Below are 15,005 nucleotides of genomic sequence, written 5' to 3'. Positions count from 1 at the left end.
CGCTGATCGAGTTAGCCTGCCACCGACGTTGATGCGACGCCGAGAGACGCGAGTTTGTTCGCCCATCGACCGATCGAGCGGCCGAACAGCAACCGAAAGCTACTGAACGGAGCAAAAGGCCCAGGTGGAATCGTGAAGCAATGGTGCGCACGCAGCAGAATCGCCAAGCCGGAGCCATGCATTGGATCGCTGAGGGCCTGAGAGGCTGAGACCCATCGTCTGCATGCGCTGGCCCCCACCATGCTTGTCGACGAGTGCCTCGATCTCAGCTCCAGTGTATATATAGACCACCCGCCGTGCCTCCCTAGCATCGCAGCACAGAAGAAGCAGAGCTTGGCTTGCTTCATCTGGCGAAGGATCGAGCTAGAGGAGCTCTAGTGCAGGGAGATAGCAGAGAGATCACAAGGACAAGCGCAGAGCAATGGCGTCCTCCTCTGCTGTCCCTTCCAGTGCCGTCGCCGTCGCCGCGGCGGTGCTGCTGCTCGCCGCCGTGGGAGCCGAGGCCGAGACGAGGAAGTACCAGTTCAATGTAAGTCTGTTTAGCTCGCTCACGCGTCTCGACCCCATCAGCCTTCACTACAGCAAAGCTAAGTGGCAACAGCGGTGAACACTGGCCATGCTGACGACGCGTGTGACTGTAACCAATGCAACCAACGGCATGCAGGTGCAAATGGCGAGCGTGACGCGGCTGTGCGGCACGAAGAGCATCGTGACGGTGAACGGGCAGTACCCGGGTCCGACGCTGTTCGCGCGGGAGGGCGACCACATGGAGGTCACCGTGGTGAACCGCTCCCCCTACAACGTCAGCCTGCACTGGCACGGCGTGCGGCAGCTGCTCAGCGGGTGGGCCGACGGGCCGGCCTACATCACGCAGTGCCCCATCCAGCCGGGCGGGAGCTACGTCTACCGCTACCAGATCGTCGGGCAGCGGGGGACGCTGTGGTGGCACGCCCACATCTCCTGGCTCCGGTCCACGCTCTACGGGCCCATCGTCATCCTGCCCCCCGCCGGCGTGCCCTACCCGTTCCCCAAGCCCGACGAGGAGGTGCCCCTCATGTTCGGCGAGTGGTGGAGGAACGACACCGAGGCGGTCATCGCGCAGGCGCTGCAGACCGGGGGAGGACCCAACATCTCTGACGCCTACACCATCAACGGGCTCCCGGGGCCCCTCTACAACTGCTCGGCGCAGGACACCTTCAGGCTGAAGGTGAAGCCCGGCAAGACGTACATGCTCCGGCTCATCAACGCCGCACTCAACGACGAGCTCTTCTTCTCCGTCGCCAACCACACGCTCACCGTCGTCGACGTCGACGCGCTCTACGTGAAGCCCTTCGCCGTCGACACCCTCGTCATCGCGCCGGGGCAGACCAGCAACGTGCTCCTCGCCGCCAAGCCGGCGTTCCCGGGCGCGCGCTACTACATGGAGGCCCGCCCCTACACCAACACGCAGGGCACCTTCGACAACACCACCGTCGCCGGCATCCTCGAGTACGAGGACCCCTCCTCCTCCTCCTCCTCCTCCTCCTCCTCCTCCGCCACCACCGCCGCCGCCGCCAACCTCCCCATCTTCGCGCCGACCCTGCCGCAGATCAACGACACCAACTTCGTAGCCAACTACACCGCGAGGCTCCGGAGCCTCGCGACCGCCGCGTACCCGGCCGCCGTGCCCCAGAGCATCGACCGCCGCTTCTTCTTCACCGTGGGGCTCGGCACCCACCCGTGCGCCGTCAACGGGACCTGCCAGGGCCCCAACGGATCCCGGTTCGCGGCGGCCGTCAACAACGTCTCGTTCGTGCTCCCCACAACGGCGCTGCTGCAGGCGCACTTCGCCGGCAGGTCCAACGGTGTGTACACCACCGACTTCCCCGCCGTCCCGCTGATGCCGTTCAACTACACCGGCCCGCCTCCGAACAACACCAACGTGATGAACGGGACCAGGGTGGTGGCGCTGCCGTTCGGAACCACCGTCGAGCTGGTGCTGCAGGACACGAGCATCCTCGGCGCCGAGAGCCACCCGCTGCACCTGCACGGCTTCAACTTCTACGTCGTCGGCCAGGGGTTCGGCAACTTTGACCCCGTCAACGATCCGGCCAAGTTCAACCTCGTCGATCCCGTCGAGCGCAACACCGTCGGCGTGCCCGCCGGCGGCTGGGTCGCCATCCGCTTCCGTGCCGACAACCCAGGTCTGTGTGCAGCTAAATTTCTAGGAACAATGCAATGAGCACCTACATGTGCATATACACGTTCGTGTTCTTTTGCTAAACTGTTCAGCTATGCATGCAACTTGTGTGTGCAGGCGTGTGGTTCATGCATTGTCACCTGGAGGTGCACATGAGCTGGGGACTGAAAATGGCGTGGCTGGTGCAGGACGGGAGCCTGCCGAACCAGAAGCTTCCGCCTCCACCGTCGGACCTGCCGCAATGCTAGGCACGAAATGAACGCGACCAAGACCAATGGATATGATTGCACCATTTCCCACCAAAATCACTGCTTCGTTTGCTCGATTAGTTGCCATTTTGCTATTATACGATCGATCGTCTTCGTCGTCGTATCTCATCATTATTTCCTTATTGGTGTGTTTTTTTAACTAATTGACTATTCCTCAGGCGACTGACCATGTCAGATAAGTGTTTCCTTTTTGTTTTCAGCGGCATTACTGTGAGAGGTTTGCTTCTTTTCTTCGCAGAGCTTCGCTCTTATGAGTGCATGCATGCCTTCTTGTTACCTTTCTTGTAGCTCAAAGCTTGCCTGCAGCTTTTGTGTCTTGTGTGTATTGATGCATTGTAACCTTGTACTTGCTTGCCGCAGTAATTAATAAAGAGCGCAGATGCGAATGATTTCGGTACGGTGTACACAGTTTGCATTGGCTTGTGTCTCCTGTTTCAAATTTCACACAATGTAAGCCAACTTTTCAAACATACTTTGCCAACAGGTGATCTCCTTCAGCAGCGTGTCATCAGTGCATACTTGCAAAATGCTTATAGGACAACGATCGTATCACACTTTGGTGTGTAGTGATAAGCAAATGGAGTATTTCCGTATGCATGGTAGCAACCGTATATGACTCAATATACCAATGGATATAGCAAGGGATGTACATCGATCAGATTTTTGAACCGGTGATGCTTGGTTAATACTCCACATTTATTTAGATAAGTTATATATGTGTATAAGTCAGTACTAAACTTAGATTATGGCCTTAGGCCAATCTGAATGCAACTTTAGGGCCTTTTGGAACGGAGGATTGTAAAACACATGTAGGAGCAACTTCAAAAGGCTGCTAAGAGCAATTCTAAGAGGCTGCTAATCTTGCCTCCAATACCTTTTTTAGGAAAAAAGAGAGAGAAAATGAACTCCAACAATCCACCTAAATCTTCCCTAATTTTTTAGCGACGCTAAAAAACAGCCTGCCACCGTATATATTTTAGCGTTGGCGTTCCTCCCCCAATCCTGATTCCCGCATTCCCGCGTGTCCCTTCCGATGGACCCAATACGATGACGTGGCCTGTGTTTGAAATATTGGGAGCTATTTATTAGCGATCTGCTGTGGACTGATATGTTTTTGGGGGAAATTTTTTTGGGAGAACCCCCAATACATAGTTTTGGGGAAGAATTTTTTAGGATACTCTTGGAGTTGCTAATCTTACCCCAATATCCTTTTTAGGGAGAAAGGAGAAAAAACGAACTCCAACAGTCCACCCAAACCTTCCCTAATTTTTTAGCGACGCTAAAAAAACAGCCTGCCACCGCGTATATTTTAGCGTTGGCGTTCCTCCCCCAATGCTGATTCCCGCACGCCCACGCGTCCCTTCTGATAGGCCCAATACGATGACATGGCCTGTTTTGAAATATTGGGGGCAATTTATTAGCGATCTACTATGGATTGATATGTTTTTGGAGGAAATTTTTTTTAGGAGAACACCCAATACATAGTTTTAGGGAAGAATTTTTTGAGGTACTCTTGGAGTTGCTCTAAGGGAGAAAATACAAGAATAGGAAAGTAAGGTGAGGAGAAAATAGAGGAATGGAAAAACACAGGAATTCCAAAGGAACGATTTTTGGAACACTGGAATAGAAATTTTCTATTAAGCTATAAATGAATAGTAAGAGATATTTTATCCAATACCCTATTATTTTAAGATAAAACAATGGAGTCATTAAAATATTAATTCCTAATAATGATGAATTAGTTGGCAATACAAAGCACCTCGTAACCTTCCTGCGAGTGGGACCCACGGTCCATGGACCTAACCCACCCCTATAGTCCTCTGTGCACCACATGACACTGTCCTTATGCTCTCTTATCCTTCTCCTCATTTCTCACCGGTTCCTTGTTCCAAACATGCGGTGACGTCAGGGAAATAGATCGGAGGAACGAGAGTCCTATAAAATTCTAAAAAACTCTCCATTCCAAACAGGGTCTTAATATTTAACTCCTAAAATGTTGTTTCCTTGTAGCTCAAAGCTTGCCAACTTTAAACATATATGCTAGTATTTGGAGCAGATCACAGCCGAGTGTTTCGGAGGAGGAGGAAAATAAAAGCTAGGTGTGTTTGGTTGGTTGTATCATTTAATTCACGTATGAAATGGTTCATAAAAAATAATGATTCTTTTGTTTGGTTGGGTAAATTATATTGTACCAACTCATCCAGGATGAAGCTATCCCACCTAATACATTATTCTACTAATAAAAATGAACAAGCAAATTGGTTGAACCCCACCATTCAGGATCATCCATGCATGCATGCATCATATGGTGTATGCGCATACACCCTTGGTTTATGAACTATAGCCATATTTACATGTGCATATTTTCCGAGAAAATACCTCCCAGTACCTTGCGAACACCAGCTCTGCGGAAGACAGACGGCGTGTCGGTGTCACGACTTCACGACGACCTGGCGCACGTACAGGTGCCCAAGTATACCCGTCACACCTGCTGCACGCTGCGTGTAGAGCTACCTGTTCGGTGCGGCACAGCAATTGCCGCGTAAGGAAAGATCAGCCTCCTTTTGCCGTCGACGGCGACACTTGACAGTTCGGCCATAGCTATGGCTCGATCGGTGGACCTCCACTCTTCGCCGTTGCTTCTTGGCCACGCGCGCTCGCTTTGCTTGCTCGATCTCCCAAGCTGGGTAGCGGTAGATGGATGCATGGTTGGACAGTTGGGTACGTGTGCGTACGTGAAAATTGACGGCTCGATCAGGCTAGGCGACCTCTCGCCACCCGTGGCGTGGCGAGTGAACGTCCGCGTATGAGATGCGGATAGAGAATAATGAAACTGTAGTTCGCACGCCATCGGCAACCGAATAACTGATCGATGGCGAATTAACCTTACCAATCTTCTTCTCCTCCAGGGTAGAGTAGAGACTAGAGACCGACTGATCCGTCAGCGTCGTCGATCGTTGTGGCACTGTTCCTTGGTAGCTGAAATTCAGCTGCAAAGGCTCCCTCAAGCGGGCATGGAACAATTAAGTTTTATCAAATTACGCCGGCTGAGATCCGAATTCAGATCTACGACTATGACACTGATGCCATATATTGACAGTTGCACTGCTTGCATCAGTTGGTTCAACATAAAAGGAAACTTCTCCCAGAAAGTACCGTCCATAGCTGGAGTTTACGGAACCGGTAATCCAGCTCTACCTGGCAACGGCAGCTGGTTGTAATAATTCAGTCTTGCTAGACGTAGCCCGGGTCTGGCATCACACAGCACAGGATCGAAATCGGGCGGACAGAAATACAACCCACGATAGTCAACCAATTACGCGTACCCCCCAGGCGTACATTGTTTACAGAAGTTCTTCAGGCACGGCAGCTTCATCTCAAGTTGGAGAAAGAACCCTGTCCGGGGACTATAGAGAAATTTTTTGGTTTTCATTTGTAAGCTTAGCTATGCTTTTTCTTGGTACACAGTTGTGCACCTTCAATCATCTAATATTGGAGTACAATCTGTGAACCCACATGATGTAACTAGCCAAATGCATCCTATATTATGTATATAAAGAAAAAAGATATATTTCTAGGATAAGAGAAGGCTTTGTACACCCCACACCAAGGAAAGAAGGCTGGGTAGATCAATCCAACCAGAAACTATGCTGTTTCTCCGGTAATGCTTTCTATTTGTATAGGAACATTTATTCATTTTAGACGCGTCAGATTTTCTTGCCGACTTCAGTATGCTGTCAGTTGTTCCTGCATGATAGACAGAAAATTAGACTGCCAGTTGTCCAGCTCAGTAACAAGTCTCATGATCAAAGCGTTTCAAGGGCCTATGTGCATATACAATGTGGAGTAAAATGCAAGTATATTTGATAGCTTAACCGCACAGATGACATCTTTCTCATAGGATATGCAGCGAGTTCAGATCACATCCAATTGATGAAAGGAAGTGAAATAATACCTGGATGCTGTAGAATTAAATCAGATCTAACTTGGTTGTGTGTGTAAAGTCCTTGGCTAAAGTTTCCAAGTCAACCATATGCTCCGTCATTTTCATTTCTTGCTTGCTTGAAACATCTGTGTAGGTATTGGTGCATTCAGTCTTCCAGGAAGAATACTTCTTCATAGTATCAGGACTATCATAATTATCCATTTCATCTGATGAAAAATTTAGATGCTTCTTCTCAACGGTTTTCAAGATAGCCATCCTTTTTGACCTTAGTCGATATGGAGGGGAAACATCAAAACTCCCTAAAGTAGCAGATAACCCTTCGTTATCTGGAGGGCCCAGGGACAAAAATGTTGCAGTCTTGAATGAATGCGGACTTTCTGTAGTGCACTTTCCCAAGGGAGTATGAAAACTATTACTGTGTAATATAGCAATCTTCAAATTACTATCTTCATCATGTGCTGGTGTCTCCCTTTTTCTTCTCCTTAAAATTGAAGGAGTACCTGGGAAGTTTTCAGCTGCACTCTTCAATATTGATTCAACACTCAGTTGATCTGATATGTCTCCATCCCTAGAAGAGGTAGTATAGCCCACAGGTGGTAGGAATCCATCCTCACAGCATTGTTGTATATGAGGTGTAGAAAAAACAGGGGAGTGACAAGGGACAACATCTTCTAGCTTAGGTATCTCATAACAAAGAGAACCAAAGGAGTTAGACTCATTCGGCAAGAATAATTTGCACATATTGTTGACTGTTTTGCCTTCTACCTTTGCTGATCCTGAATACCCTATTGTATCCGTTGCATGATCAAGTTTTCGCACCTCCACATTGAGCAAGTCATTTTTCAAACGTTCCTTACAAACAACATTTATTTCTGTGCCCTTGTCATGAACAAAATCCATTTTTAGCCCTTGTATTCCTGCTAAAGCAACAGCAGAATAACCACCTCCTAACATCTCACACAATTTTTTTGGCTGAGCAGTTGGCATAGCAAGAGAAAGAAAATCTGAACAGCTCTTAATATTTTTTAAACTGCAAGCGTGCAGATGAGTTGCATGTTCAGAATGGTCAACTATTTCTGGGGGGCGTTCCAAATTGATATTGGGCTCCTTGTTCAAGTCAATATGGTTCCCACCACTTAGCTTTGCCTTTTCATGTTTAAAACTATTGTGAACCATATGCACAGAAACTGGCAGAGCCCTGCTGGCATTGTAGTCACCTAGCCTTTTTCTCAATGAACTATTCCAATGGTTCTTTATCGAGTTGTCAGTCCTGGAGACGAACAAACTTGCATTAGCACAGGTTGAAAAGTATGAGCAGTTGCTTCATTCAATGAGATAATTTATGGTAGTGAAGAAATGCAAAGATGTCATTATTTTGTCAAGAATTTCAAATCCAGCAGCAAAATCTCCAATATCTTTTGGCAGTGGTTTGTTACCATGTTAGGTGGACTTGTGACAAAGAAAAGCTATTTTCCTACCAATTCAACTTATTAATATCATGTTTCTGCCACGAATAAGCAGAGTAACCACATAGCAGAAACAAAAGTTACAAAAGGTTAAGATGACTTATCAAAAACATGGACTCGGATTCATAATACTAAAATGGAACATAACTAAACATCAAAAGTACACAAATATCCACCTAAAACTTAACCTCACTATATTCCCACACATAACATGCGCATAAACAGTGGGCAAGTACCAAGCAGTCATGTGCACAAAAAAGGTCCTATTATTTCATTGCAGTGGTTGATCCATATTTCCATGGAGCTAGTACATTAAGTCTTCATGACTAATAAAATTCCTGCATTTCTATAATGAATAACTTGCCTCTTAGTTACAACATGCAAATACTTCAAATAACAGTGAAACCAATATTAGGCTAAAGTTATAAGTAAACAAACAAATGTTTTCAGGGAGGGATAATACTATGAGGTAGTACCTTCCAGGAAGAAGTTTTGCAATTTCTGCCCATTTGTTCCCATGCAAACGATGAGCATCAGCAACCACACGCTCCTCCTCAACAGACCAGGCCTCTTTAATTATTTGAGGATCCAAATGATTATGCCACCTAAATTATATGAGTAGCATGAAAAGTGAAGTGTCTTTAAGTCCTTTATTCTGGCAAAAAAAATGGCAAATGCATGGAACCTTACAATGCTCATAGAGGTAAGAAATGATATTCTAATTAAAATGATTAACCACGAAAAATCATGCTATTTTCTGTATATTTTCCCACCCAGAAAAAAAACTGCATATAAGACATGTGCCGCTAGCACATCAAGTACACATGATTTTGCAACTGTGGGCAAACCACGGCATACTTTATAACCTCCACACAACACCAGAAAATCATGACTCCAACAGATCCCTTCAAGGTTTCTCTGTCCCCCATGATAAACTAAACATAAATTGTTCCAGGGATGAGACTGCACAGGAGTGCTGCAGCATTGGAGTTTGAGGACCAAAAGGCAGGAGGATTTTTATCTAGGATATTTATTGTGATAGGGATATAGGAGCTGGGCTGTATGTTTCTATGGGTCATGTCTAGACATCGTGGATGGCATTCAATATTCTGCTACCAGCTTTTGTGATGCTGGTGAAAATCTAACAGACTGCCAAGTGACTTGGATGCTATGCAGTTACCAGGGATAAGATCTGGTGAAAGTTAAAAAAAAAGGACAATACTACCAAGAAACTTCGAACAACTTTGCAACATCTCAGAAAAAAACAGCTCATTTTCTGAATTCAAATTTGAAAACAGGATAAAAATGCAAAATCTGTCAGTTGTTAGAACTCGAATCAATGGCCACGCACATCCCAAGTCTTCAGCCAAACTATTGTGGCAGGTGTGAGTTTCCATACTGAGTATGATTATCAAAAGATATATTTGACCAGTTTACATGTATTTCAAAACCCACCTAGAAATTTAGTTTTCCCCTAAATTCTGTTTCCTTTGTAATTACATCATCCTGCCTATAATTAAAAATATCCAATTACCCAGGAGTGTGCTGAAACATTCTTTGAGCAATTTCTACAGTTTACCTCAGATAAGGAGATCTATGAAATATGAATGAAGCATTGTACTGATAATTTTCCTATATCAACACCCTTAGTATGTCATTATATGAATACCTCTCTCGGCATTGTTTACCAATGCGACCATCTAGTGACCTTGCTATCAGGGACCACTTTTTGGGGCCATACTTCTTTACCATATTGATAATGATATCATCTTCCTGTAAAAGAACCCACTAGAAAAATTACAATATGTTGCAAGAATTCATTTTGTGGGACAAAAATTATGAATTGGACAAACCTCTTGGGTCCAAGGACCTTTTATAAGTTCAGGATTAAGAACTTTTTGCCACCTATGCAGGCATTGTACTGATGTTCTATCAGGGAAAGATTCAGCTGCATACAGATAAAAAATCAGAAGTTAGCTTAAAATGAAATGAAACCTTACTTGCTACTCAACAGTCTAAGTAGCTCAATCATTGTTATAAACTACACTTTGTAAGGAGGGTCTTCAAATCCTCTTAGCATAGGGGGGGACAACGAGTTCCACCTTTATGTTGAAAATAAGATATGGGGAGAAATAGAAAATAAAAGGAAAATGATTCAAGCATGCCTTGTAAACTCACTATAATATAAGATACAACAAATTCTAACAAAGTTATAAGAGTAAAAGACTTCACTGGAACCGTAGTCACCAACCCTGTTTCTAATATAATGTCCAAGACAGAACTTACTGACATTATCTTCATGTTTAATCTGCTTCTGTTCCCTTCAAATAAAAATCTGAAGCTACCTCGATTATTGCTGCGTAATCAACTCAGTCTATTCATGTACAAATATGAGCAAATAGACAACTAGCTTGAGAGACAAAACAACGATCTGAGGACTCTCTTCCACGAAAACACAATATGCCAAATATTTCTACAGCAAATAAGTAGATAAACTTTGAGATACGAGAATAGTGTGCATAAGAAAAGAAATTCATGGTTACTGGTTTTCTCAGAATTGCCTGTTGAATGCACACTAAGGGTTGCAGAGCATAAAGCATACCTATCTTCTTCCAATTTTTTCCATTACAAGCACCCACTGCCTTCCGCAATTTTTCATCCTGCAGCCACATTTAAAAAAAAATGCTAGATAAGCAACAGCTGAGCATTCGTGTGGGAGCGAAGATTAAAAATATCAAAGAGAAAAGACAAAATCCCAGCATTGGTGCACAACTAATGATCATATATCCATTTTTATATTGTAATGATCATTGATATTTAATTATAATTGTTTGTCTCCTAAATATATAATTTTCTATAAAGAAAAAGGACAGTCCATTTAACTGGAAATATAGGGACATTAGATAGGATTTTATTTAAGGTACACTAAAAAAACTGAAAATGAAGTAGAACGAGTCAAGAGAATATCATGTACCTCGTCTAGAGTCCAGCCACCCTTAGCTCTCCTCACAGGGCCACTTGTTCGCCTGATATAATGTAAGATTTGATCAACAACACTGAAGTAAGATATAAAGAGTAATCTAATGAGAAACTAACTAGAATTCAGCACAATACATATTATATAAAAATACAAATTACAATGTACAAACTGCCAATTTAAGAAAGCAACATCCAAGGCAGCACGGTCAAGAAATTGATTCTCATGACGTGGATTTCCCGGTCATTACTCAAGTCTCAGCCGCAACTGATGCTTTTCTTTCATCAAATCGCTTACAAGCATGGAATGGTTTATCAAGATTTGAAACATGAGAAGATATTTAAAACTTAATATTTGTTGACATGGTGAACATTTGTTTGTGGGGAGTTAGTTATTAGTAAGATAAACAAGTTCTCTTTTCAAAAATGGTTCCTTGATATATTTTCTTTGGGGGAAAAAATGGTTTCTGGAAATATGTGGAGTCCGCATGATGAGCTAATTGTGGGCCTAAGTGGATGCAAATTAACTACAGTATTCTGTCAGAGTATCTTCCTATGAAACCCCTTTTTCTTAAATTCATAAATTTGACCTAACTAGGTTCATGCTTGAACCATTGTTCCTATATAGTCATCTCGATGGTCCCTTCACATTTAGTGCAAGGGAAACCAAAAGATAAAAAAACATTCATACATGACCAATGTGCAATTTTCAGCTATAGAAGTATAGAAAACTTACAGAAACACAAACTTATGCAAAATTGATCCATTAAACATCATCAAGAATATTAAAAGAGTGCTCTCATCATAGATCATCATAATGTAAAAGAAGTACATTTTAACCACATACTGAACATGATAGCCTTTGCAAAAGTTATCCAACAAAAGAATCGGACAAAAAAATTGGCTTAAAGCTGATGTGTCACCCATTCACCACACCACCTTTGAAAACCAACAGAAACCACAATTCTCTCCAATGTTAGGAATCGTTGCAAAGTACCTTCAACGTGCCTCAGGCAAAAAATAATTGCATTTCCTAGGACAAATCAACAAAAGTTTTCGATGAACCAGGAAAAAGATGGCAGAAGGCAAGCATCACATATCCACTTTGTGGATACTAGAAATGGCATTAATCAAAAGAATTTGCATGTATCCTTTCCAAACAACTATGACCCAGCACCTGGTAACATCCAAACCAAATAAACCCACTGTGAATCATAATTCCTAAAAGAACCGATATATCACGTAATAGTCTTGCAAATGCAACAAATACACTTCTTCAAACCTAGCATTTTTTAGACACTAAAACTTTAAAAACTCAGCCTTCACAAATGGATGCAAGATACAGCTATTAAACTCCAATAATGCTATGCTACCTTCAAAACTCTACACCTTTGCTGCCCAACAGTCAACTCACAGCACCAGAGTTAGGTTTCCTTCAGAAATGGCATCTAAAACTTCCAAAAGGCAACATATTCTTTCTCGAGATTAAAACGAACAGGACAACCTCATCAGCTAACCTAACAAACCATTAAAAACACCATTTTTCCAAGGCGAACAACAATCCCATCAGTTCCACGGCCCGATCAACTAAGCAAGCAAGCGCCCGAATAAAGTAAACAACCAGTAGTACCGAGCACCAGTGTCTCGGACAGTTCACGGCGGCGGAGATCACTACCTGCGACCAGAGACTGAGTCCGCGGGGTTGGACTCCACCGGCGACATCAGCGCACCGCCTCCATAGCTTCCGGCCTCCGATACCGACGGCGACGGGCTCGACGCCGCCAGATTCCACCAGTTCCCCGTGCTCCCCTCGGGCTCCTCCACCTTCACCGCCGCCATCGCGCCCATCTACCGCCGCAACTACCTCATCAACGCCCGTAGACACCTGAAACAACACAGGAAATGGAGGAAAAAACAAGCTTTCAGTGAAAATTCCCCACAGAAACGGCTGGAAAGACAGAATCAAAGTGGGGCGCCGACGCTCTACGAACCGGATAATACCCGGAACGGGGAATCGGGGAGGATCGAACCGGGACTGCGGGTGATGGCGCGAAGGGGGCGCGAGGAGAGGCGGGGCGGCCCGAAACCCTAGGCGAGGCAAAAGCGCGAGGGTTTTGCCGGGTTCCGCGTCGCGGGCGGCTTCGGTTGTGCGTTGGGGGGGGTAGAGGAAGAGCCGGGGAAGGGGAAGATAGGAAGGAGGCGCCTTTCAAAAAACCTCGCCCGTTGAGCAAAAGTGACGAGGAATAATTTACTTCTATTGTTTGCACTTAACACCCTGAACCCTTCGTTATATTGCCGAGATCTGTACTATAACTGAATGGAACCTAGCAACTGCCATTTTCGTCAAACCACAAGGCATGGTGATGGATCACTCGCCTGTTTTTATGGCAAATGTTAAGGTCAAAAGCTGTCTACCAAGTCAGAGATATATATGGAAGTCTATCACATTTTACCGATTAATTCATTATAGTTTGCAATAAATTTTTGAGCTACACATTCTGTCATAGAATTTATTGTACAACGCATTCTCAAGATTCTGGAAATCTCTATTTGGATTCAGAAAGAAAGAAATAAAAATAGATAACCTGAGGCTAAGTAATGAAAATGAGAAAATCACGTGTCACCAGTCATCTCAAAATAATTCGAGCAGCTAAAGCTTTTAGATGCCCCGAAAACTTTCTCGGATGATTTTTTTTTCCTATTTCACTGCTCAAAAGTGTAGCATACTGTGTACTACGCAAATATGTGTACTTACGATTCAAAGGAACAAAGTTCCACAACATGGATCACAAATTCTATTTTAGTTCCCGAGCATATATTTAAGTTCCGCGCAAAACAACCTTTTTCTAGAACAAGTTAGATAAGCGAAGGAAATCCAGAGCAACTAAGCTGCCCCGTGGTTAGTTCTTAGCTGTTTCCAATTGGGGAAATGCAGTTCCGTAACAGGAGGACCGTACTGAAATTCATCGGTCTTTCGAGGGGTTAAGTGAAATGCAGCAGATGACGAAGAGAAGACGTGATCCGTGAGCGGCCGGAAGGCAGCAAAGGCAAACCACCAAACAAGCCAGGAAAGCGACGAGTGGAAGGAATTTCACGGCGCGGCGGCGGTGCCGTTGGGGTGGCCTCGGCGCAAAAGCTAGCGGCGGCTCATGACGACGCGTCGACGCACGCCTCGATCCGGCAGTTGCCGTTGCGGCCGGGCACGCACGAGAGTTTGAACCAACCCCTAACGGCTCCTGTTCCTGGGGCGCGACCGAGGCCGGCGGGGCGGGAGCGGATGGCCCGTCTGATCCTCTTCGCGCCGTCGGATGGGCGCCTGCGTCTTCTCGCGGTCGACGCGCGGCCGTCGGGCCTGCCAAGGTCGGTCAACGGCTGCGCGGCTGCGATCCGTTTCGGTTGCCCACCGCCAAAGTTGGTTTATTTGTCTGTTTTTTACGTGCCGCCGGATGCTGACGTCCAGCGTCTCGAGGTTCTTGTTTGTTTGTTACAGACGTTGGTTTGACAAAACGGCGAGATGTACAGTAGTACGAGTACTACGTGGTACGAGTTTGTCACGGAATTTGTTCGAATCGTAAAGGACACACGAACCTACCAGCAAGAAAAAGTCAAATTACTCTCCATATAACAAAGTCTAATATAACAAAGTCTAGATAACCCCCTAGATATTTCTGAATCTCCTCTAACTATGCCATTTGGTTTAATTTACCAACACAATTTATCTTTTTTTTCTCGCACAAGTGGAGTTTTAAGTTCAAAATTAGCAAAGATGATAGTAGACAACATAAGACGTGAACATTTTGATAGGGTAGGATATTTAATAAAAAATTATCATTGAGATACAAAATTATATAAAAACTAATGATGAAAATTCATAAAATATTTTTTTAATATAGATTATGATGTCAACTGACATCGTGCAAAGTTTCAAATTAAAATTCAACTTGTATAGGGAAAAATAACGAACTAAGGTAAGTTGAACTAAATAGCATAGTTTAGAGGGTAAATTAAATCAAAATATAGTTTAGAGGTTATTTGAACTTTCATTATACTTAAAGAGAGTAATTTGAATTTTTTTTCTTAAGTAACGCCTACTTACTAAGCTTTTTTATCTTTGCGGAATGCGTACTATCCTAACACGGATGGATCTAATGAGCTCGTTCACGTTAGAT

The 15,005-nt window shown here is 44.5% G+C and overlaps 2 protein-coding genes across 4 annotated transcripts; one reads left to right on the top strand and one right to left on the bottom strand.

Moving 5' to 3' along the window:
• Positions 1–315: 315 nt before the first annotated feature.
• Positions 316–2,845, top strand: LOC101754440 (laccase-13). The gene is made up of 3 exons (XM_004961802.2): positions 316–529; positions 665–2,183; positions 2,297–2,845. The coding sequence occupies exons 1-3, from the start codon at positions 422–424 to the stop codon at positions 2,425–2,427; spliced, it is 1,758 nt and encodes a 585-aa protein (XP_004961859.1). The 5' UTR covers positions 316–421; the 3' UTR covers positions 2,428–2,845.
• Positions 2,846–5,830: 2,985 nt separating this feature from the next.
• LOC101753771 (transcription factor MYB3R-2) lies at positions 5,831–13,038 on the bottom strand. 3 transcript variants are annotated; one of them, XM_004961800.4, is made up of 9 exons: positions 12,828–13,037; positions 12,512–12,721; positions 10,835–10,886; positions 10,463–10,520; positions 9,714–9,808; positions 9,530–9,633; positions 8,337–8,465; positions 6,404–7,664; positions 5,831–6,195 (listed from the first exon to the last, which is right to left on the bottom strand). In XM_004961800.4, exons 2-8 carry the CDS (start codon positions 12,682–12,684, stop codon positions 6,419–6,421), a joined length of 1,857 nt encoding a protein of 618 aa, XP_004961857.1. In that variant the 5' UTR covers positions 12,685–12,721; positions 12,828–13,037; the 3' UTR covers positions 5,831–6,195; positions 6,404–6,418. The 3 variants fall into 3 exon arrangements, with proteins under 3 accessions (XP_004961857.1, XP_022681301.1, XP_014660295.1); XM_022825566.1 differs by having other exon boundaries at positions 12,867–13,037; XM_014804809.2 differs by lacking the exon at positions 5,831–6,195 and having other exon boundaries at positions 6,403–7,664; positions 12,828–13,038.
• Between the last annotated feature and the right edge of the window lie 1,967 nt (positions 13,039–15,005).

The sequence above is a fragment of the Setaria italica genome, chromosome III, assembly GCF_000263155.2.
Source record: "Setaria italica strain Yugu1 chromosome III, Setaria_italica_v2.0, whole genome shotgun sequence".
NCBI lineage: Eukaryota > Viridiplantae > Streptophyta > Magnoliopsida > Poales > Poaceae > Setaria > Setaria italica.
Note: the sequence above shows the minus strand (reverse complement) of the source record. Positions and strands in the feature narration are given on the sequence as shown.

Bases quoted from the DNA above. Each gene is read 5' to 3' on its own strand.
- LOC101753771 (XM_014804809.2), bottom strand. From the start codon at position 12,684: ATGGGCGCGATGGCGGCGGTGAAGGTGGAGGAGCCCGAGGGGAGCACG. The intron at 10,887-12,511 runs GTAGTGATCTCC...ACATTATATCAG, and splicing joins GACTCAGTCTCTGGTCGCAG to GCGAACAAGTGGCCCTGTGA. The intron at 9,634-9,713 runs GTTTGTCCAATT...GTTCTTTTACAG, and splicing joins AAGGTCCTTGGACCCAAGAG to GAAGATGATATCATTATCAA.
- LOC101754440 (XM_004961802.2), top strand. From the start codon at position 422: ATGGCGTCCTCCTCTGCTGTCCCTTCCAGTGCCGTCGCCGTCGCCGCG. The intron at 530-664 runs GTAAGTCTGTTT...AACGGCATGCAG, and splicing joins CGAGGAAGTACCAGTTCAAT to GTGCAAATGGCGAGCGTGAC. The intron at 2,184-2,296 runs GTCTGTGTGCAG...TTGTGTGTGCAG, and splicing joins CTTCCGTGCCGACAACCCAG to GCGTGTGGTTCATGCATTGT.